This window comes from Urtica dioica, chromosome 8 (assembly GCF_054948205.1).
Source record: "Urtica dioica subsp. dioica isolate 48M chromosome 8, U.dioica_male_clone48M_v1_H2, whole genome shotgun sequence".
Taxonomy (NCBI): Eukaryota; Viridiplantae; Streptophyta; class Magnoliopsida; order Rosales; family Urticaceae; genus Urtica; species Urtica dioica.
In genome coordinates, this window is record NC_142763.1 from 29,179,581 (window position 1) to 29,202,864 (window position 23,284).

The following is a 23,284-nucleotide window of genomic DNA, read 5'->3' on the forward strand; positions in this document are numbered from 1 at the left end:
CATTTCTACTACTATAAATAGGGGTTCATGAGAAGGCAACCAACACACTTTTGTGCTTCAGAAAATTCGACCAAGAGAGTCTATCCCTCTCTATCTCGGTCGACTCCCTCTCTCCCCTCTTGGAACGTAATTCCAATCTCATAAACACGGTGCGATCTAAACACCTCGTTGTAGATCGTAGTGAGATAAAGATTGTGTTCACTCATCTTTCTTATTCGTCTCGGAGATTACGTTTCGGAAGATTACGGTGTCATCACTAATGAGTTCAAGAGCATTGAGGAGATAACGCTTGAAGAAAGAGCTAAAAGCTTGAAGATAGTCTTTTAAGACTGAAGACAGAGGAGTCAAAGCTTGAAGATTCAGTAGCTGATCTGAATCATGTAAGTATTACTGAATCTCTAAACCTTGCTCTTATTGGTTGCTTGGCATTGCTTTCATGAATTATTAATAAGTAAATCTAGATCTCGTTAGATAACCATAATATTAATTAGCTCTTGTTAGTGTAATTAATCTTTTTCGCACTTAATATGTTTATCAAGGTGCAATAATCACCAACACGATTTATGTGGGATTTGTCTGACATCGACGCCTCGTCTTCGGCTATAGTTACATTGTCAGTACAACAAACTGACTTCAGTCTTCTGTCTCATCGTCACAGAAATTGTGAAGCAATTCTTGTGAGTGACGATAGTGAAGAAGAACCAGTTGATTTTATTGACGACGATGAACAAGAGGAAGGTGTCACTCATTTTGTTGGAGATAATGTTGATGACGATATTCAGATAGAAGAGAATGGCTTTATATGCGATGATGACGATTGAGTAATGTTTTATACGCTACGGGGAGCAGTGAGAGACCTAGCTGGTGCGTACGACGCCTTATCTAGAGGAGCGTTCATACTATTTTTATTTCGTTTTTATTTTGTTTAAACTTTCAATTAGTTTTATTACTACATATTTTGGTATAAATGAAATTTTTGATTTCATGTTTTCAAAATTAAATTAAATGAAGTCCACAAATTTTAATTAGAATCCGGAAAAATATAATATTGAAAACAGTAATATTAGAAACGACAATCCGCTTCACATGACCTCCAAACGCTTCCCGCCATTTCACGAGAGCCATTTTCGACGTCAAATTTTGGACTTAGAAGCGACTCTAAAGGCAACATGTCGCTTCTAATTTTTAGAAGCGACTGGCCTTTCGCTTCTAAAGAATTTTTTTGTAGTAGTGAACGCACATGATTTCAACTGGTTTTCGGTTTCTAGCGCTACAATCACTGCACCGCTGATCCATCAAACCTGACACATTCCACAGCCTACTAAGGACTTGAGCACATTCACATTGACGATGGTAAGGGCCTTAGAATTGAACATGAAAAAAAAAAACAACAACAACTACTAGATTTTTTAATCGCACTTCTTTCAGAGATCATCATACAATTATCAGGAGGCGTTTTATTCATTTACTAAGGTGTCAAACAAGCATTAAGCGCTACATGGCAGAGTGGTGTTGGAGGCGCGGGCCTTTAAGCCCGCAAAGGTATCTCCCATATGACCTCGACTGCGATTTCTTGGGTTGCAAGGAAGGCAAGTCTGATGCAACAGCCTTGATGGCCCGGGGAATTATGGGGTGGTCCATGTGGGAGATTTGGACTCCATCGGTGTGTTTGTCGAGCCAAGCGATGATGTCAGCGAAGACAATGTCAACATTGTGGTCGGGCTCTCCGGATGTCAAGCCGTGCCACATCTCCGGATAGAGCTTTATGGTCTTGTCAGCGCTCCCAGCTTTGTCATACAGAGCTTTGCTCACTTCCGGGTCTGTCACTGTGTCTGCTTCCCCGTGCAATACGAAGAACGGAAGCGTTATCTAATACAAAATAAAACAAAAACACATGAGAAAAATGAGAAGAAAAAAATGGAGATAGCTCCATGTCGAAGATCTCACGTCATAAAGAGAAGTAGACATGACAAGGCTTATGAGGTCACGAGTTACTCCTCCACGTACTTAATAGACTATATTTGAAGCATTTTAGTTTTGTGCTTCTTGTTATCCCTGAATATGAAGATCGGATTTCAAGAATGTAACAATGAGAGAGAGAGAGAGAGCACCTCATTCAAAGAGTGTTCGAGGCTCATGCTCGTCCTAAGCATCTCGAGAGCCGTTTTGAGGCGGGGCTTGTCTTGGTATATGAGTTTGTTAGTCCGTATCTGAAAATTAGCAACTACCATTATTGACATGGATCAAAAGAAAGATCATTTCTTTTTCTTCTACCAATTCTCACCTCTTCGCGCTTGATCGGGTCCTTGAACGCAGAGTCGATGACGTCCTTTGTGGGGACGATCTTCCATTTGGGTATAATCTCTTCCACTTTGGTCAGTATGTTGATAACTACGGGGTGTGGCTTTACCTTCTCGGATATCTAAAAAAAATGACCACAATTCAAACAAACATTTTGTTTTCACAATGATCAAGTAGTAGTAGTAATAATGAAGGTTAATTACCTTACACATAGGTGCAACAAGAAGAGCACCATGCCAGAAAGGAGGGTCCTTCTTGTGAAGAAGAAGAGCCACTGCCCCTCCCATGGACTCTCCATACAAGAACCTCCTCTTCTCCTTGTACTCTTCATCTCCTATATATATACATACATATATGTCTGTTATATAATCACTCATACTTGCCTTTCACTCACTATTCAAATTTTACTAATAGATACATATGACTAGGAAAATAAATTGAGTAAGAAAAAAATATTGTGCTTGGAAGTCGAGTAAAATTTGGTAGTTTTAATTTGACATTCCTTGTGTTTGGATGCATTGTGAAAATCAGCCGAAAAAATACGAAAAATTAAAAGTTGAAGAAGAAAAATGAAGCACATGCGTATTATTATGTATACGTGAAAAATGAAATCCCGCAAATCTGCAAAATTTCCTTAAAATTTTGATTTACCTTGTTATATCCGTAGGAAAATGAAATTCAACTTTTAGTTATGAAATTTTCATTGTAATTTTCTTAATAAGAAAGCACGAAAATTATTGAAAATAATTGTTTTCTCTCTTGCATTTTCTCGAATTCCAAACGGGGTAAAAAGAGATGATCAATACATGTTGTTACGTACCACAAACTGACTTGAAGAAATCGTTGCAATCATCGATGATGTTGTCGAACTTCTTGATATAACACCGCGGCCCTCTCGACCGCCCATGGCCTTCATAGTCGATCCCAAACACTGCATATCCGGCGCAGGCTAGCTTGATCCCGCAAGCTGTACAATAATTATATCAATAAATTAAAAATCATAACAAAAATTATGAGTTATTTATTTTATGTTTTTTTTTTTTATATAGATCTAGATATACGTGTGAAAGTAATAACTCAAGCATTGCACTTTGCACGTTAATGGTGTGACATATTAAGAATTTAGTGTTGGTCCCAAAAGGCCACATGTACGGCAACAAGTCACTCTTTTAGGTCTCTCCTTCGACCAACCTCAACTATTTTTTCAACTACCTCCAACAATAAACCTTGATCTTGATTTCAATGCTTTTGAATGCGACAACTGTTTGATTTTTTTTTTTTTATCTCATTATTTTTTTCTTCACTAGTTTAGAATGTCCTTTCTGTCAATAACACGCTGTTTGTTTTCGGGGATATGGAGTTATTATATTAAAATTGAATTTTGACCATTTTTTTAGAAAATTACATTTTGTACGTAATCAACCATATAAGTGCTGAAATACCCTTATATTGTTACGTCCATAAATATAATAGGTTTATAAATTGTATGGAGTATGGACATATCACATCAAATTTAAGTACACGACAGAAAACATACTGATATAAACACATTTCAGTAAAACAAATTAACTGCCTAAGTAGATAAAATTGTTTAAAATTAATAATAACGAGTTTGAGTGATAATTTGCCCGTCTCTTTTGTTTTTGTACGCGTGTTTTGTCGATACAAATTGACAACAAAACTCAAAATAATAAATTATTTTATTGAGTTTTAGTGATAACTTGCCCGTCTCTTTTGTTTTTGTACGCTGTTTTGTAATACAAATTAACAACAAAACTCAAACTTAATTCAGAAATTATGTGGCTCAATGGTAAAAACTAACCCGTTGATTGATTTGTAGTTTGGTTAAAATTCAGTTAATTTAACCTGTGTTTTTTAATTAAACAAAACAGTTAATTTTAACTATTTTTTTCAGTTAACCGAGTAAAAGTAAAAACAAAGCTAAAAAGTAACCGGTTAAAATTTTAATCATTTCGAACAATTAACCGTTAATCGTGTTGAATTATTAATGATTAATCGTTCAACACGGTTAAACATTTTGTTTCCTTTATTTAATATATATATATATATATATATATATATATATATATATATATATATTACATACATAATTGTTTGCGCAGTTTTGTTAATGTTGCACGACCACACTTAAAATTGACATTTTTTTTTATTCGATTTCATAGATACCCTGAAACTATACTTGACAATTTGATTTCATAGATTAGTACATGTAATATTAAACTAAATTAATAAATTCACACGTATAATCAAGCGGGGTTTTGTGGAGTCACAGAAGGTAACTCGCAAGTCCGACACGTTTCATCGTATTAAAGGGAAAAAAAAAGGTAATAACAAAAAAGAAAGAAAGCGATTTCCTAAGATATATAGATGAACCGAATAAAAACCGTGAGAGATGTGATAAGATCAAGCACCACTCAGCGGTTCGTCACTTCGTCTCTATTCAATGATGTCACGTTTGTGAATTCGAGAAATGACAAACAAACATGATCTTATCTGCATATTAGCCATAATAAAATATCTAAACTATATGACAAAAACATTACTTCGTCCGATTCAGAAGAAAAAAAAAACAATTTTAGTTAAGCTTGGGATATATATTATATTATATGAAATTCCGAAGCGTGTAAAGAGAAGATTTTTTGTTGTTCGCCATTTTCTGATTAGTAAAGGAAGGAAGTTATATTCATAAAGAGTAGTTCATCAATAAATGAACAAACCTTTTTTTTCGTCGTCGAATTCACAGCTTGAACTGTACTGTGGACCCACAAAAAAATAAATCACTCACTGTGGAGTTTACCAACTATAAACATGAAACAGCTGGTTTTTTTCAATGGACTATTGATTACGGCCATTTCAACAAATTACCATCATTGCCAATAATAGTTAAATTATAGGACAAGATAGTACATGCAGAGAGGGGTAACACTTAAGTGTCGCTTAAGGTATGAAATAATTAATACATTTTTTTTTAATCTCGTCATGATTTGGATCCGCAATTATGTATACTATCTATCATACATAAATACCTTTACACTACCACAACTACATTCATAAGTAGTTTCAGCTCGGTTCTAACATTTAATTTTTGTTTGAATTTGATTTTTTTTTCTTTACTCTTTCTTAACCATCATTTTTAACCTAATTTCTTTCCCTAAAAAAATATGTTTCTATAACATATCATTTAATTTTAGAATATATATGCCATAATATAAATGCACGCAATAAGTCGTATTTTTCGAATTGTTTTCATATTTTTGGGATATAACAGAATTTAGTGTGATATCGGCCATATTTTATGAAAAGAAAACTATTCTATAATATATTATTAAAAATATTGAAAGCAATTTGACTATTTTGTTTTCTATTTAATAGTGGAAGTTTTTAAAAAGAAAATAAAATCATGGTAAAAATTGTTACAAATAATTGCTTACTCGAATAATAACATGACTGATTTTTTTATTATTATTTTTTTTAAAAGAAATATACACGACTGATTGGAAATTTGGAACCCCTCAATCAAAACTTGCAATTATAGATATAGATTCTATGACAGAGAATAAAATAGCATTTTTTAAAAATAAAAATAACTAAATCATTTAAAGCAAATTTATTACCTCTCATGAATCCACTGCACTCCATTCCATAGCCTGCAGAGGGCAAGCCCGCCATGAATGCCAATTCAATAAATCAACCATACATTTCATGATGAAAATTAGAAAAATGAAAAATAAATAAAAATAAAATAAAAAATGAAAAATAAATAAAAATAAAATAAAAAATGAAAAAAAAATAAAAGAAATACCATGGCAAAGAAAAACCAGAGCTTTCGGAGAAGAAAAGGGCAACCATCTACACGTAAATAGCTGTACTCCTCTTGCGTTTCTAATGTATTCCTTCTCTCGTTAAACATGTACAAACCCACAATTTGTATTTCATAATCAGCCAAAAAACATATAAAAAAGAGTGTATATAACTATAAGCGAACATAAAAAAAAAGAGTGTATATAAGCGATGAGCTTACTTCTTGATATTCGACCTCCATCTTCATGCAGTTCGAAGTATATATGTTTATATTAAGGTTAGCTAAAAGAGCGTTAATTTAGTGTTTAATATGTGGATATAAGGATTTGATCACGAGATCGGATTTAAAGAATTCTGTTACGAATCCTCGGAGAAGAGAGAAGAATAGAATTGAGAAAATAATTACACGATTTTTTTTTTCCGAGAGAGAGAGAGAGAGAAAGAGAGAGACTATGAAATTGTTGTGGGATTGGGTTGGCTTAATATATATCGACTCGGACGTGAATAAATAAATATAAGAATAAAACAAAAAAAAAAAGAAAAAAGAAGAGTAAAGGGGTGGTGCTGGAAATCAGGTGGCCATACCGTATAACAGAGCTCTTGGAATTATTTTGGATTTGGAGTCTGATCAGCCATTCCACTCGTCTCTATTATGGCCAAATCACATATCCCGATATATGTATATAATTAATTATATACTATTTTTTATATTTGTTGAGTAAAAATAGAGAGCTCCGTGTGAATGTGACAATTTACCTTCTATTTTTGTGAACTATAGTCTATAGTTTATTTGGGAAATATCGATAATCTCTTATAGAATAAATAAAACATTAAAAGCATAGAAATTCAATCATTTTTATATTTTTAATTAAAGTTTTATTTTATTTAAGCATACAAAATATACTTGATATGAAAATAATTCATGAAAATCAAGAGAGTCACTTAATGATCACATTCCTAATAAGGGAATAAACGTTGTGCAATTTTCTCGGTAAAAAATTTATTGATAAATTTTCCAAGTTAATTTTTCTTTATTCGACGTTCAATATAATCGCTATTGTTGGAGATGGAATATTTATTATGGGTGGTATTGTTCCACTTATTTATTGATTTAAAATTTCTCCAAATACTAATTTTTGTGGAAAAAGAAAAGGTAGTTAAATTATTAATGTTAAAGATATGTGACAAGCTAACCCTTTGACTATAGGCAATAAATCAAACCAAATAGACTCAAATTTTTTTAAAATAAAAGGGTTATCTTTCTGAAGGTTGGATCACCATCTTTGCGTCTAACTCAACAAAATTGATATGCACCTTGACATTCAAAATGCTGGATAAGCCAAGACATAAAGAAATAGCATCAACTTCTTTGATTGAGAATATGCCTAGGGCATTTTATTCAAGATCCACCACAAACTCGACCCACCACGAACTCGGATGACAGTCTCAATATTGATTCAATTGAAATAATGTGGGAGCAAATTATCGACATTGGATTATGATAGTTTAGTTGTGGCACTTCCCATAAGACTACGGAATAATATTGTTTATGAACCAAACCCCCTATTTAGGCAGCAGCATTGGTATACCGTATATATACTTTACAAAATGTGGATACTTATGAAAATTCAATCAAGTTTAAAAATGATTTGCTATACGAGGGCTAAATATAAAAATTAAAAATAACATATTCTCTCGTAATTATCTAAAAATAAAAAATAAACATTTTTAGATTATAAATTTAAAGTATTATAAATTAAATATAAAATCATAAATGTAAAGGCCTTTATAACTAACTAATATATATTAATCCTATAACTAACTAATATATATATATATATATATATATATATATATATAGTTTTTAAAAAAAAAAACTTACCGATCGGACAAAGAGGGAGAGCGCGCGCGGCCAGAGAAGGGGAGCGGCGTCGGCGTCGGTGGTGGAGCGGCGTCGGCGTCGGCGGCGGAGCGGCGGAGGAGGAGTTGTGATGGGAGAGAGAGACTTTAGGAGAGAGATGTGAGGAGAGAGAGAGAAGTAGTGAGGAGAGAGACTTACCGGCGAGGCACACGGCGGAGGAGCGTCGGCGGCACACGGCGGACGAGGCACACAGCGGAGGAGGGAGAAAGTAGAGAGAGAAATGGAAGTTTTAGGGTTTCTGAGCGAATGGGGAAGCTGGGTCGCGTTCTGGTATTTAAAAACATTTACCGACGATTTTATCGTCGCTAAATGATTTCAGTTCGTCGCTAAATGAACTTACGTTAACCAGACATTTAGCGACGATTAAATCGTCGCTATTAGTAAATTTCACACATTTAGCGACGATTAAATCGCCGCTAAATCATTTCGTTTTAATTTAATGGGAGGGATTTTTCCCTCTTTAAAATTCGTCAAAATTCGATAACATTTAGCGACGATTATTTCGTCGCTAATTGTATAGCGACGATAAAACAATCTTTAGCGACGATAAAATCGTCGCTAAATGTTTTCGTCTTAATTAAATTGGAGGGATTTTTCCCTCTTTAAAATTCGAAATTAATTCAACATTTTTAGCGACGATATTTTCGTCGCTAAATGAATTTTGAAATAATTAGCGACTAATTTATCGTCGCTAATTATTTTCCCGCGAACTTAGCGACGACAAAAAAGAATTAGCGACGATAAAGTCGTCGCTAATTATCTTTGCCGCCAAACTTTAATATTTCTCGCACCAAAGAATTAGCGACGATAATATCGTCGTTAAAAGGGTTATTAGCGACGATATATTAGCGACGACTAAATCGTCGCTAATAGTGTCGTCGCTAAATGTGTTATTTCTTGTAGTGAGGACCATTAAGGTCCCGACTAAGAAACATTAAGGTCTGGACTTCAGGTATGCAACACGAAAAAAGGGATAGTGAAAGGTGACCAATTCCTCTCAAATCCAAAACAAAGCAAGCAAGATGCAACAACAAATTAAAATGCTCACATGCACTATTGAATTGAGAAAAATAAAATTAAAATTAGATCTCTTCACCACTCTGAAAACTTTGTGCAGCTTCGATACCGTCATGCTGATATCCACGTCCGCCAGTGTAAACCCATTTTGCACCATCACCATTGTTGATCTTCTTTGAGCCTCCGAAGTTCGGCGACACTAATTCGCAGGCCAAAAAATCACCAGAGAATAGAGGTTTTGAAAATAGTAAAACACCAAAAGCTAAGAAAAAGGAAGATCTGAGATTCTTACACCCTCATCCCCAAAGGTGAGATGCAAAGGTCTCAGGGAAGAGGGTGTAGCGCCGGCGAAATAAGAAAAAGATGTCATGTGAGAAAAGTGAAGAGTGAGTAAAGGCTACTTCTTATCAATTTTGTTTAGGATTACTCATGAGAACCGTCAAATCAAACAACCCAATCATCTAAACCGAATCACACTCATTTTAAACCGTATCATTAAAATCCGAAGAACTTTGGATTATAATCGACCCAAACCGCACTCGATTGGTGAAACAGTATCTCTATCAAAAAACTTATGATATCTCCAGGTGTTGTCACCAGAAACCTTCCCCGATTGACAGAACGTTCCGGGGGTTGGTTTGGTTTTTGGTAGTCGTTAGATTGATTTGAGCCAAGCCGACATGATGATGTTAATCCTTTAATTTTTTTTAAATTGCAAATAATTTATAGGAACTATTGTTAATATATATATATATATATATATATATATATATATATTTCTTATAATTAATATTACAATTAAATTTAAAAAATTCATTATACTTTATTACTTGCAAATGCATGAAGGCTTGGTTATTAAAAGTATGAGTAATTTTATTTTAATATGTAAACTTGTTAAGATTAGCAAAATTTGTTTTATTTCACATAACGTATTAGATATAATATATTAGTTCAAATTGATAGCACAAAAAAAAGCCGATTATCCTAACCGATTACGCCTTAATTTTGTTTATGAGGATATATATTTAGATATTACAACTATGAAATCGATGTGGATGGTGCAAAAAAAAAAAAAAAAAAAAAAGTGAACTACTGAATCGAAAATCAATTTTAACATTAGTAATAAGCAAAGTTCAAACTTTTAATTAATTTTTTTAATACAAATTAATCTGATGAAGCTAACCAAACGAATTCATCTTACGTGGCGAGATCCTTAAACATTCTCAATGCATAAAAAAATACTATAATCTTTGTATCTGTTGTAAATAAATTGGTATGCTCATAGGTCAAAAATATAAGGTAAATTAAAGTAAAAAATATGGGGTAAATAATTAATTACCCTACACCTAACTTTTGACTAATGTACACAAATTTTTACTATAAATACATGATGATGGTGAAGGGAAAGATCATCCCTAAGTTCCCACAAATTTACTCTCTCATTTTACTCTCCATAATCTTCTCTTCTAATTCTCATTTCATTAGTGTTTGAAGAGTATTCAATTCAAGTTATTCATTTGGTTTTATAACACGTTATCAGCACGATCACTCTCGTCAAGATCAACTCGGAGGTATATTACTCTAAACACTAAAACTCATATAACTATTATTTATTGTATAACACCAGATTACTATATACAGGAGGCTCTGCCACGTTATGGTAATATGATATGATTTACAATATTTTAACTTCGTTAATGTATAACATCATAATACTATATACATGGAATGCTCTACCTCCTTATAGTAAAGTGATGTGAACTGCATCTTACTTGTAATTAATAGGCTCTGCCACCTTATAAAAAAATGCTATTAATTGCAAATTTATTTTAACTACTCTAATTAATATTTTACTTTGATTGGCTATATCATTTCAATACTCATACATATACATATTGTTTATTACACATTGTTATACTTAAATACAATAATTTTACCACAAAATTAATAAATACCCAACGGTAATATAACGGCTATATTTTACCTTATAAATACATATCTATTCAACTCATTTTAACCACACAAAAATCTCAAATTTTCTACCTCATATATATTTTTCTCTTCTCCTACTATTTTTCGGTACAAGCTCAAAATGTCTCGCTTAATACTAGTCTTTATTGCTATACTTATTGTTATGTTTAATGTTTATATTTTTACCATAGAAATTCCAACGAAAGAATTTTATTTCGTTGTAGTAATGTTTGGATTCATGTATTTATTTTTATTCCTTACAATTCTTGTAGACTTATATGTCTTTAATTATTAATCTAAGAAATTTTATATTTCATAATAGTTATCATCATGGCAAATCTCGTCAAGCTCGATTTCAGTCCTCTAGACATCACAGGCCAAAACTACATGCCTTGGAAGGTGGATGTTGAAATGCATCTGGAATCTTTGGGTTTACTGGAAACAATTTCTGAAGAAAACACCTCGTCAAATATAGACAAGGCAAAATCTTTAATTTTCCTTCGTCGACATCTTGACGAGGGACTTAAAAGTGAATACCTCACCACCAGAGATCCAAGTTTACTCTGGAAGGAGTTGAGGGATAGATATTTTCACCAAAAGGAGATCATGCTTCCAGTATATCGTGATCAATGGAACGCTTTACGATTCCAAGATTTCAAAAAAGTCAGCGAATATAACTCTGCGATGTTCCGAATAGTATCTCATCGGAGATTTTGTGGAGACCAAATGACAGATCATGACATGTTGGAAAAGACATTCACCACTTTCCATGCATCGAACGTAACCTTGCAACAACAATATCGTGTTCGAGGATTTACGAAATATTCTGAACTAATCACTTGTCTTCTAATCGCAGAGAAGAATATTGAATTGCTGGTAAAGAATCACCAATCCCGTCCGACAGGTTCAAAAGCGTTAACTGAAGTAAACGCTGTCAACTCCGAAGAACCTGAACAACGGAACTATATTCCGGGTCGAGGACGAGGTCGAGGTCATGGTCGTGGTCGTGGTCATGGTCATGGTCGTGGACGTGGATACGGACGTGGTCGAAGTGGTTATAATCATAACCATTCTTACAATACCACGAAAGATTATCATAAGAAGCAGCAAGATGAAAAGAATCACGATTATCCACACAAAAAGGGAAAATACCCAAGTAATTCCAAGGGTAGTGAAGATGTTTGTCATAGATGTGGCACAAAAGGACACTGGTGTAGACTTTGCCGTGTTCCTCAACATTTGTGCAATCTATATAAAGCATCCTTGAAGGGGAAAGAAAGAGAGGTCAACTTTATTGACCAAGAACCTTTAGATGACTTCACTCATCTTAATGCTTCCGACTTCGATGGTGATCTTGCGCACATTGTTGTTGATTCAGCTGCTTTCACAGAAGACTTCTAGATTAATGATGCATGTATGTTTTTCCCATGCTTGGGAATGAAGCAAAGTCCAATATTTTACCTAGTTACTTAAATATAATTATGTATAATATGTGTAATGTTTTTCAAGACTTTGTAGCACATTAGTATTATATAATATAAGTATGTCTTTCTCATAAACTTTATTTTTGTTTTAATTTGAAGTTATCATATGGAAAAAGCAAATTGTGAGGCGAACCAAATGGTTGGTATTGGAGAAATTTGCGTACCGGATAATGGAAAAACGCACACTATTTTGAATGATAAAAAGTTTTTCTCAATGATAAAGCCAACGAAAACTTTTGTAAATACAATATCAGGTCCTGTAGATCTGATTGAAGGTATTGGTAAGGCAAATTTCACACTGCCAAATGGAACAGAATTCAATATAAATAATGCTTTATTTTCACCGAGATCCAAACGAAACTTGTTGAGTTTTAATGATATATATTCTCATAGATTTAATACTCAGTCTATAACTGAAGGTACCATGAAATATATGTATCTTACGACATCCAAATTCGGAAAGAAACAAATTTTAGAAAAACTACCTATGCTTCATACTGAATTGCACTACACATATATAAATGCGATAGAATCAAATTTGGTAGTCATTGAGTCTTCAATTTTAACGACATGGCCTAATCGTTTGGGTCATCCTGGTTCTATTATGATGCGAAGAATTATTGAAAATACACATGGGCATCCATTGAAGGACCAGAAGATCCCTCAAGGTAATATTTTTCCATGTAAAGCTTGTTCTCTTGGAAAGCTTATCATAAGGCCTTCACCGGGAAAAGTTGAAACACAATCACCTACGTTCCTTGAACGTATTCAAGGTGACATATGTGGGCCTATTCACCCACCATCTGGTCCATTTCAATACTTCATGATATTGATAGATGCCTCTAGCAAATGGTCGCATGTTTGTCTGTTATCAACTCGTAATATGGCATTTGCGAAATTACTTGCTCAAATAATTAAATTACGAGCTCAATTTCCTTATCATACAATTAAGAAAATCAGGCTTGATAATGCAGGTGAATTTACATCCCAAACATTCGATGATTATTGTATGTCAATTGGGATTGATGTTGAGTATCCTGTTGCTCATGTACATACACAAAATGGTCTAGCTGAATCGCTAATGAAGCGCCTCCAGCTTATTGCTAGACCATTGATAATGAGAACAAAGCTCCCTGCTTCAATATGGGGTCATGCAATATTACATGTTGCTGCATTAATTCGCATCCGACCGAGTGCATATCATAAATACTCCCCTCTGCAACTTGCATTTGGCCAAGTACCAAATATATCTCATCTGAGAATTTTTGGATGTGCTATTTATGTGCCTATAGCACCACCTCAAAGAACAAAGATGAGACATCAAAGGAGGCTTGGAATTTATGTAGGCTATGAAAATTCATCTATTGTTAGGTATCTAGAACCTCAAACTGGTGATGTTTTTACATCACGATTTGCTGATTGCCATTTTGATGAAGAAAATTTCCCAGTATTAGGGGGAGAAAGAAACCAGCTGGAAAGGGAAATTACTTGGTCTGTACCAACATTATTGCATCTTGACCCTTACACAAAAGATTGTGAAGGGGAAGTGGAAAGGATTGTACATTTGCAAAGTATTGCAAATCAACTTCCTGATGCGTTTACAGACACTAAAAGAGTGACTAAATCATACATTCCAGCTGCAAATGCTCCTGCGCAAATTGATATCCCAAAAGGACAAGTTAAAAATAAAGTCACGCATGAAGTCACAACACGCCTGAAGCGTGGAAGACCATTCGGTTCCAAAGATAAAAATCCTCGGAAAAGAAAAGGAGCAGAGAGACAAAATGATCTCAAAATGGAGGAATGTATTCCAAAAATACAAAACGAGGAAAATCGAGAAATTTCAATTAATTATGCCAATACAGGTATACAATGGAACCGAAATGATGAAATCGATGATGCATTCTCATATAGTCTGGCATGCGATGTCATGGATGAAAATGATGGAGATCCCGAACCAAGGTCTGTTACTGAATGTAAAAATAGACACGATTGGGGTGAATGGAAAAATGCAATTCAAGCCGAACTTGACTCGCTTAACAAGCGCAAGGTCTTTGGACCTATAGTACTCACACCTGTAGATGTGAGACCTGTTGGATACAAATGGGTATTCGTACGAAAAAGAAATGAGAAAAACGAGATTGTGAGATACAAAGCTCGACTTGTTGCCCAAGTTTTTTTCTCAAAGGCCCGGAATTGATTTTGAAGAAACATATTCCCCTATAATGGATGGAATTACATTCAGATACTTGATCAGCCTAGCAGTGCATGAGAAACCAAATATGCATCTCATGGATGTTGTCACAACTTATTTATACGGATCGCTAGATACTCAAATATATATGAAGATCCCTGAAGGATTCAAGATGCCTGAAGCATCTAGTTCGAAGCCTAGAGAAAAATATTCCATTAAATTACAAAGATCTTTATATAGGTTAAAGCAATCCGGACGAATGTGGTTTAATCGCTTAAGTGAATATTTAATACAGAAATGTTATGTCAATAACTCTCTTTGTCCATGTGTATTCATTAAGAAAACAACATCCGGATGTGTGATCATCGCTGTTTATGTTGATGATTTAAACATCATTGGGACTGATGAAGAGATCAAAGAAGTAATCTCTTACTTAAAGCAAGAATTTGAAATGAAAGATCTTGGGAAGACAAAATATTGTCTTGGCGTACAGATTGAGCACGTGAAAAATGGAATATTTGTGCATCAGTCAAATTACACGAAAAAGGTGATAAAACGCTTCCATATGGATAAGTCAAATCCTTTAAGTACTCCAATGGTTGTCAGATCCCTAGATGTGGTAAAAGACCCATTTCATCCATGTGAGAAATCTGAACAGATTCTTGGTCCTGAAGTACCATATTTCAGTGCGATTGGAGCCCTTATGTACCTTGCTAATTGCACTCGACCAGATATAGCTTTTGCAATTAATCTATTAGCAAGATTCAGCTCAGCTCCTACAAAGAGACACTGGAATGGTGTTAAACATGTGCTTCGTTATCTTCAAGGAACGATTGATTTAGGATTATTTTATCCTAACAAGACAAAACCAGTTTTGATTGGTTATGCAGATGCAGGTTACTTATCAGATCCACACAAAGGGAGATCTCGGACTGGATATGTGTTTACGTATGGAGGGATTGCAATTTTTTGGCGTTCTCAAAAGCAAACGCTCGTTGCTACATCATCAAATCATGCGGAGATTATAGCACTACATGAAGCAAGTCGTGAATGTGTATGGCTGAGATCAATGACGCAACATATCAGAGCCACCAGTGGCCTTCCACCAATCGAAGACCCCATCACATTTTATGAAGATAATGCCGCATGTGTTGCTCAAATGAAGGAAGGATTCATCAAGAGCGACAGAACAAAACACATCCCTCCGAAGTTCTTTTCGTTCACCCAAGAGCTAGAGAAGAACAATGTTATCAACATCCAGTATATTCGTCCTTGTGATAACTCATCTGATCTCCTCACAAAGGCGCTCCCCACTTCAACTTTCAGAAAACATGTTCATGACATTGGAATGCGTAAATTGCAAGATTTGTAGAAAGACCGCACCAACGTCTGCATCAAAGGGAGCTTTGCATAGCTGTACTCTTTTTTCCTTACTGAGGTTTTTATCTCACTGGGTTTTTCCTAGTAAGGTTTTTAACGAGACAGCATGAACATGTAAATGTATCAATGAGCATCCTAAAGGGGGAGTGTTGTAAATAAATTGGTATGCTCATAGGTCAAAAATATAGGGTAAATTAAAGTAAAAAATATGGGGTAAATAATTAATTACCCTACACCTAACTTTTGACTAATGTACACAAATTTTTACTATAAATACATGATGATGGTGAAGGGAAAGATCATCCCTAAGTTCCCACAAATTTACTCTCTCATTTTACTCTTCATAATCTTCTCTTCTAATTCTCATTTCATTAGTGTTTGAAGAGTATTCAATTCAAGTTATTCCTTTGGTTTTATAACAGTATCAATTTTGTTTATGAGAATATTCAACATATTTATTTAAATATATATATATATATATATATATGAGGATATTGCAATTATGGAGCTGATGTGGATGGTTCATAAAGTCAACTACCGAATTGAAAAATTAACTTTAATTTCCAACTAGTAAACCAAAGAACTTTGGAGTATTATGCAAAGCCCTTAGGCCCTCACACTTGCCTTTAATCGAATATCCAACTCAACTCAAATTATAAAGCCCTCACATTAGTGTCCAGTGACATCGTTGACCTTAAATAATAAATTTCATATTTATTGTCAAGTAAATGAATGACCACACACCTTCTAGAAGTATGTCTATAAAAGTTCTATGAAATATAACATGTCTATCGTCTCAAATACTAATATATACTTTGAATTTTTAATAATATCATGTATATCCCATAATTTATTATACATTCATTACTTCATTAATTATTCTATATTATGTACTCTGGCTTTTTTTATATTTAAAAATTTTTATATTAAAGTTGTTAAAAGATTAAAACTATTTACCCTAAGTATTGTTGATTCCTATACAGAAATAGTTCTAAAATAGTCAAAATTTGCATCATATTTATAATTGACGACGTTTAACTTAAAATTTTGTTGATTTTTACTCATAAATTTGTAAAATAGAAAGATAAATGTTATCATTATATGACTTTATAAATGAGTAAAAAATTGAATATATTTATATTAGAGGATGTTAATTTTAAAAATATAGTGCTAGTTTTCGTTTTAAAAAAATCACTCTAATTCTGTCTCAACAATGTGATTTAAGAATTAAAAACAAAGGAACAAAATAAAGTGCTTTCGACCAAAAGAAATGAGACAAATGGTGATGGATGTTTGTGTACGACCGTAATTTTGCCATTATGAAAATTTAGTGAAAAAACTAACAAAAAATTAGATACATATGAAAAAATGTAAGGAGTAATTAAGTAAGAAACAATCAACTTGGGGATTGACTTGATACTATTGAAAAGTCAAGTTGACTAAAACTCGAGGGATGGATAAGATATATTCCCATTTTCAACATGCATAGTAACTTTACAACGGTTCATAAGAACAGTAATCGCCCTATCGTAATAATTTGGAAGACTTGTATTTAGTAAAATAAAAAATAAAAATCAAAATATTGGTTGGTTGCTCTGAAGAAAAATCCAACATCAAGATCTTCACGCTTGAGAGTAAAAATTCAAAACGTTTCCATGAAAGTCCACATGATAAGTGATTTTCAACGCTCTGGTCCCATTCCGATTCTTATTTGGGCTATCGAGAGTTTTTTCCAGTCAATAACCATTTTTTCTGGTCCACAGAAGACCTGACCACATCGATGATGAGATCTACCCCAAAGCTGGCGACAAGGAAAAACAATATTAGCCCCAAAAAAAAAAAACTTTTGAATTTTGATACCATATCATTCTTAATTAATGTTGCTGTTGGAACAACAAAAAATTACAACCACTCGATGCCCCAACAATCACCTAACATTCAACGTCCTACTGAAGGAGGGGTTAAATCGACAATACACAAAACATGCCAAATTCACTGATAAACTGAAAGTTCTACACTTTGTTTGGTGGGAAAGAAAGTAGTGTGAACAAAATCTATGGAAGAAAACCAAAATCAAATCCTAGAGATAAAATACAATGTGGCGAGGCCCTCCATTTTCTTGGAGAGATTTTGCATGTCGGAGAGAAATAAATGACTCTTATATGGGAAAATAAAATGTACAGTGACAAATTTGCCCTTATAAATTTAAACATATTAATGAGAATTATAAAAGAGTAACCATAGCTAGAGTAATTTCCATCCCTCAAAATTTTCCTTTAGTACCAACCAATACAAGAGAAAACATGATATATGATATATTCTCTCCCTCCCGTCTTTCATTCTTTCTAGTCAAACGAAGCGTTGACTGTTAGGTATTATAAAAGCTAAATAACCAATTAAAATACTAGATTTGTAAAATAGACCGAGGTTTGTCTAAGATTAGTGAAATAGTCAAAATGTGCAAGTATCATATTTCAATAATTGTTTAGACCTAGTGATAAAAAAATTTGAAAGCGATGAACTGTTTATATAAACCGTAAAAAAAATAAAATAAAATAAAAAAATAATCAGTGGCCCAAAAAATGGCTGTTATTTCTGTCAAGGCGACATGAAACTTCTTGGAGCCTTGTAAATGAAAAAAAAAATGCAAGTATTGTATACAAGGTAGAAAAAAAAAACGTGACCTTTCTTGTACCTCAAGGCAGAAAATAGGGGCGTGAATATCAAATAGTTTTGAAATAGTCGGCGGCGGTGCAAAATATGGAGACAAGACAAGTTGTCCCCATCATGTGGTTCCAGCTCCGAGTGCTGGCAGCTATGGCCGCCCCCGCCATTGCCCCCGCAACCAAAGAATTTACCTGTCACAATAATATGAAATTATTTTCTCAACCATACTATCCTGTTTGTGCCCATTGCATTTATTCTAGTATATCTTCGATAGATATTCAAATTACGACTCGAGTTCAACAGTATTAATTGCCTCCATGAAAAACAAAATATTAAATAAAAATAAAAAAGAATATGTTACAGGTTTTTCATATTCTTGTTTCTACGATTAACCAGAACCCGAGACAGACAATCGATAGAAGATCCGACACTTTTCTTGAAACAGAATGGGGTGATTCACTTGTATGATTGTCGGAGACTTTGGATAAGTGAAAGATCCATGGAAAGAAAAACAACTTGAATGGGATATAGCAATGCTATATTCTGGAAATTTTAATTCTTAAGTGAACGTAAGTAACTATTCAAAGTGATATTTCTGAGAGTATGTATGTAAAACAAAAATGTTTACTGGTTCGGAGAGAATTTATGTAAAAAAAAAAAAAGGGATTAACAAGTATAAGAAAAAAGAGAGACATCTCTTGGGAATTAACAGGTATGCCACAATCAACTTCCTTGCTCCGATAAACCGTTCCAATATTGGAGACATCTCTTTGGATCTCAAGCTTGCACAGAATCTGACAAACCGGGAGTCTTTGGTGGCCGTTGACTTGTTTCAAGCCTTGGATTCTGTCTCTATTTGGAATGGTCTCCAAGATAGAAGAGTGAGGCTGTCTGACTCGGAAGATTTCTGAGTCAAATCGATGGCTGTGAGTCTTACTGCTGTCGATTCTGATCAGGGATTTCCTATTTTCGAGGCACCCGAACACTTGTCTCTGCTTCTTGTAGCCCTCTATGTCGTTGAGCTTCCGAGACTCGAGATCACCTTTTTTTTTTGTGCACCATGGCCACTTCCCTGTGGACTTGAGTCTCTCACAGCCTGCATTATGGCCTTTGTCTTTCTGCTTCCATCTCCGATATGTGTCTCTGGTCTAAAACTCGAGGCAGATCAACAAAATGGCAACAGGTAAGGCTAGAACAACCTTTTTGGTGACCCATTGAGGAATTTGGAATCAAAGGAACAAATGCACCTTCAACGTCACCCATTTCCACATCGAAGACCTCTTGGAGAGCATTTTCAGGAATACCGGCCTCTGGATCTCGACCTTTAATTCTGATTTCTCCAGTTTCAACCTTTTGGATCTTTCTAGAGATTGGCCAAGTACAATTTAGCTTGTATCTACTTTGTTCTAGGTGAAGCTTTCTTTTCTCTTTTTATAAATTCATTCAGTTTCTCTCTCTTTTTTTTCTTTTCTTTTTTATAAAGAAAAAAGAACAACCATATTACGAACTAAGAGTCAAATCATGTCAATCCTTTTTTTTCACAGGAAGGATGAAACCAATTTCACAATTCTCCTAGTAAATCTTTGTTTCTAATTCCTCTCATGAAATTGTTGAGATCTATTAACTCAAACAAAGCCAAGCCAAGCCAAGCCAGAAATGAAGAAATCACAACATTTTTCCAAAGAACTAATCGTTCCTATTGCAAATACAAAACAAATGAAAATGGTTTACGTTAGAAGTTGGGCCTAAATTACTTCCTACGGTTAGCTCGAGAGTCGCACTTATAAGGAGCACGATGCACCGACGTGGGACATATTCAATACACTCTGTTACGCCCAAGATGGACATCTACAGCGTGAAATGAAGTTTGTGAGAATGAACATACACGTTCGCAAAACATCGATACTGAGCTCTGCTCTGATACCATCTTAGAAGTGTGAGTCACACACACACCCAAATGCTACCTCGAGAATAGAGGGATGACACACACTTAGAAGGAGCACATTACTCAAATACCTAATCCAACCGATTATGATATCTAACTACTAAAATAGAAGAAAATGAAAAACGGGCATTAGCAACACAAAGTAAGAGCAAAGATAAGATAACTAACCAAATCGTCTTTTTGTCTATATCTTCGGAGGCCACATTGAGCAGAAGTGAAAACACCAGCAACAAGTCCTAATTCCCAACACTCTCACACCATCAATTCAACAAACACATACCCAAATTACATATTTATCACACATCAATTCCACGCTTTACCACACTGGAATCCAAAACGCCCAACAGACTTTGCCTGTTCACCAAAACCCAACAAAACCCACTTCACTAAAAAAAAAAATTATACATACCATCCATACACAAATACATGTATGTATATAAATATAAATAATATTGAAAGTACCACAAAAGAAGCTTGAGCAATGCCGGTAAGGCCTACATTTTCATGGGAATACCAAAAAAAAAAATAAAAAGATTTCAGAGTGGTGGCTTTGAGAAAACAAAATGAACCTACTTGTATGTTTAATCAATACCTTGCTTGCGAGATTCGTACGGACCAGCGCAAATGCCCCAGATTGCACCGGCCTGAAAACGGTATTGAATGTGGACGATAATAAGTTCAGGAAAAAAAAAAGCAATAAAAACGATCATTTATTGGATGCGTAGTTGACGAAATACCGTTCCGACGCGGATGATAGACTCGACAGCGAGGGAAGAGCACGGAGCGACTCGTATCAGTTCTTCGTCTTCCATTTTCCAAAAAAAACAATACGACTCGAATTACAGAGACAATTATTTATTTATTTTTAAATTAATCGTTTTAAGTTTTCGACTGAGGAGCCCGGAGTCCGTATATATAAAAAGGGCAATCTACCCAATAATACCATTGACTTGTTGATTACCAAATTTTTTTTTCTTTTTAAGAAGTGATTACCAAAAATCATTAAAAACTCAAATATTGACACAATAAAAAAAAATAAATGAGAAAAATAAATTTTTCACCAATTATCTTTAACCAATATTTCTTTTTCTTTTCATTTTTTTTTCTCTATTTTTTCTTTTCTCCTTCACGCTCGCTTCTTTTTCTTTTGGTCTCTTTAACTTTCACATTTTCACACATTGAGCTCGTCGGAGTCTTTCTCCACCGGATCTGCCGAAATTCACTCACTCAACTGGCTAGAAAATTGTCAAAGAGCTCATCACTTTTCATTCAGCTTTAAGTCACATATTCCAAGTTTGAATCTTAAACCCAATTTAAAAGTCCAAACTTTAAACAAATCTGCTCATCTTTTTCGTTGATCATCATCTCAGTGTGGGTCGAGTTTGGGTCGTCTTCTTCCATGCTCAAGAGCTTTGGGTCGTCTTCTTCCTTGCTTAGGAGGTTTAGGTCGAGATCCAAAATTCTTCCATCAGATTTGGGTTAATTCTTCATCCTTTTAAGAAATAAGAACTAGTTTTAGTTTTAGTGACTTCATTCAATTTGAACGTGCTTTTGATTTCAGTAGTTGGGTTTTCCAAGTGTCACGAAGTGGATGCATATAGTATGTGACACATCTGTCACGAAACATGTATAGTTCGTGACACATCTGTCACGAAACTGGTAGAGTTCGTGACAGATCTATCGTGAAATATAATCAATTAATGACAAATCTTATGATAACAATTGTTTTGTCTTATGTTTTAGGTCCAACTTTCTGCAGTATACGAATTCGAGATTTTAGACACGGAAGGAACACCATAGATAGTGAACCTGATTGATAAGACAAATTTTATGTTAACAATTTTTTTTTATTATGTTTTAGGTCTAACTTTCTGCAGTATACGAATTCGAGATTTTAGACGCGGAAGGAACACCATGGACAGTGAACCTGATTGATAAGACGTGCTCATGCCGAGAATTTCAAAATGATTTATTTGTATGTGCTCATGCTATTTCGGTTTATCGTGTACGCAACCTACTTGTTGAAAGCTATTGTTCATAGTACTACATGACCGATAATTGGAAATTGGCGTATGTATGGGTTATTCATCCGCAAGGATGTGAATAAATCCGTCTAACTTTATGGGTCGTCCCGCCGGTAGACCTAAGAAGAAAAGGATTCCCTTTCTAAGAGAATCTGATGTCATGCCTCGTAAATGTTATCGATGCAGAAGTGTAGGCCACAATAGAGCTATCTGTCGCAACCCAATTCAACCAAAAACGAGAGGGGGAGAGATGGGTCGTTGGTTTAGTTTGTAATTTGGCATCCGACCTCTTCTTATTATTATTTGTGTTTCCTTTAGTTACATTTAATATTGTGTATGCTATTGAATTTGGCACATAACTCTTTTGTAATTTCCTTTACTGTTTGATTTCCTTTATTGAATTTTGTTTTAATTTGGCACGGACCTCGTTCATGGTTTCTTTTACTCTTTGATTGTCAAAGGCGATTTCATGCAGATACGAATCAAGGTATTTTGTAACAGATCTACCATGAAATCAGGTAGATCTACATAAAAAAAAACACATATAACGAAGTCACG

General features: G+C 34.3%; 3 protein-coding genes across 4 annotated transcripts; 1 reads left to right on the top strand and 2 right to left on the bottom strand.

Moving 5' to 3' along the window:
* Positions 1–1,387: 1,387 nt before the first annotated feature.
* On the bottom strand, positions 1,388–6,770 carry LOC149388984 (caffeoylshikimate esterase-like). The gene is made up of 8 exons (XM_089624136.1): positions 6,344–6,770; positions 6,125–6,215; positions 5,937–5,969; positions 3,122–3,268; positions 2,505–2,635; positions 2,285–2,422; positions 2,112–2,210; positions 1,388–1,869 (listed from the first exon to the last, which is right to left on the bottom strand). Exons 1-8 carry the CDS (start codon positions 6,368–6,370, stop codon positions 1,495–1,497), a joined length of 1,041 nt encoding a protein of 346 aa, XP_089480262.1. The 5' UTR covers positions 6,371–6,770; the 3' UTR covers positions 1,388–1,494.
* Positions 6,771–11,362: 4,592 nt separating this feature from the next.
* LOC149388985 (uncharacterized) lies at positions 11,363–12,433 on the top strand. Its single transcript, XM_089622541.1, has one exon. The coding sequence runs from the start codon at positions 11,363–11,365 to the stop codon at positions 12,431–12,433; it is 1,071 nt and encodes a 356-aa protein (XP_089478667.1).
* A 5,078-nt stretch (positions 12,434–17,511) lies between these two features.
* ATOEP16-4 (Mitochondrial import inner membrane translocase subunit Tim17/Tim22/Tim23 family protein) lies at positions 17,512–21,587 on the bottom strand. 2 transcript variants are annotated; one of them, XM_089621761.1, is made up of 7 exons: positions 21,440–21,587; positions 21,295–21,346; positions 21,165–21,196; positions 21,023–21,056; positions 20,871–20,938; positions 18,786–18,948; positions 17,513–17,891 (listed from the first exon to the last, which is right to left on the bottom strand). In XM_089621761.1, the coding sequence occupies exons 1-6, from the start codon at positions 21,512–21,514 to the stop codon at positions 18,814–18,816; spliced, it is 396 nt and encodes a 131-aa protein (XP_089477887.1). In that variant the 5' UTR covers positions 21,515–21,587; the 3' UTR covers positions 17,513–17,891; positions 18,786–18,813. The 2 variants fall into 2 exon arrangements, with proteins under 2 accessions (XP_089477888.1, XP_089477887.1); XM_089621762.1 differs by lacking the exons at positions 21,023–21,056; positions 21,165–21,196 and having other exon boundaries at positions 17,512–17,891.
* Between the last annotated feature and the right edge of the window lie 1,697 nt (positions 21,588–23,284).

Bases quoted from the DNA above. Each gene is read 5' to 3' on its own strand.
- LOC149388984 (XM_089624136.1), bottom strand. From the start codon at position 6,370: ATGAAGATGGAGGTCGAATATCAAGAA. The intron at 6,216-6,343 runs GTAAGCTCATCG...TAACGAGAGAAG, and splicing joins TGGAGGTCGAATATCAAGAA to GAATACATTAGAAACGCAAG. The intron at 2,211-2,284 runs GTGAGAATTGGT...GCTAATTTTCAG, and splicing joins ACCCGATCAAGCGCGAAGAG to ATACGGACTAACAAACTCAT.
- LOC149388985 (XM_089622541.1), top strand. From the start codon at position 11,363: ATGGCAAATCTCGTCAAGCTCGATTTCAGTCCTCTAGACATCACAGGC.
- ATOEP16-4 (XM_089621761.1), bottom strand. From the start codon at position 21,514: ATGGAAGACGAAGAACTGATACGAGTCGCTCCGTGCTCTTCCCTCGCT. The intron at 21,197-21,294 runs GTATTGATTAAA...ATGAAAATGTAG, and splicing joins GTACGAATCTCGCAAGCAAG to GCCTTACCGGCATTGCTCAA. The intron at 18,949-20,870 runs GTTAGTTATCTT...TTATTGTGACAG, and splicing joins ATAGACAAAAAGACGATTTG to GTAAATTCTTTGGTTGCGGG.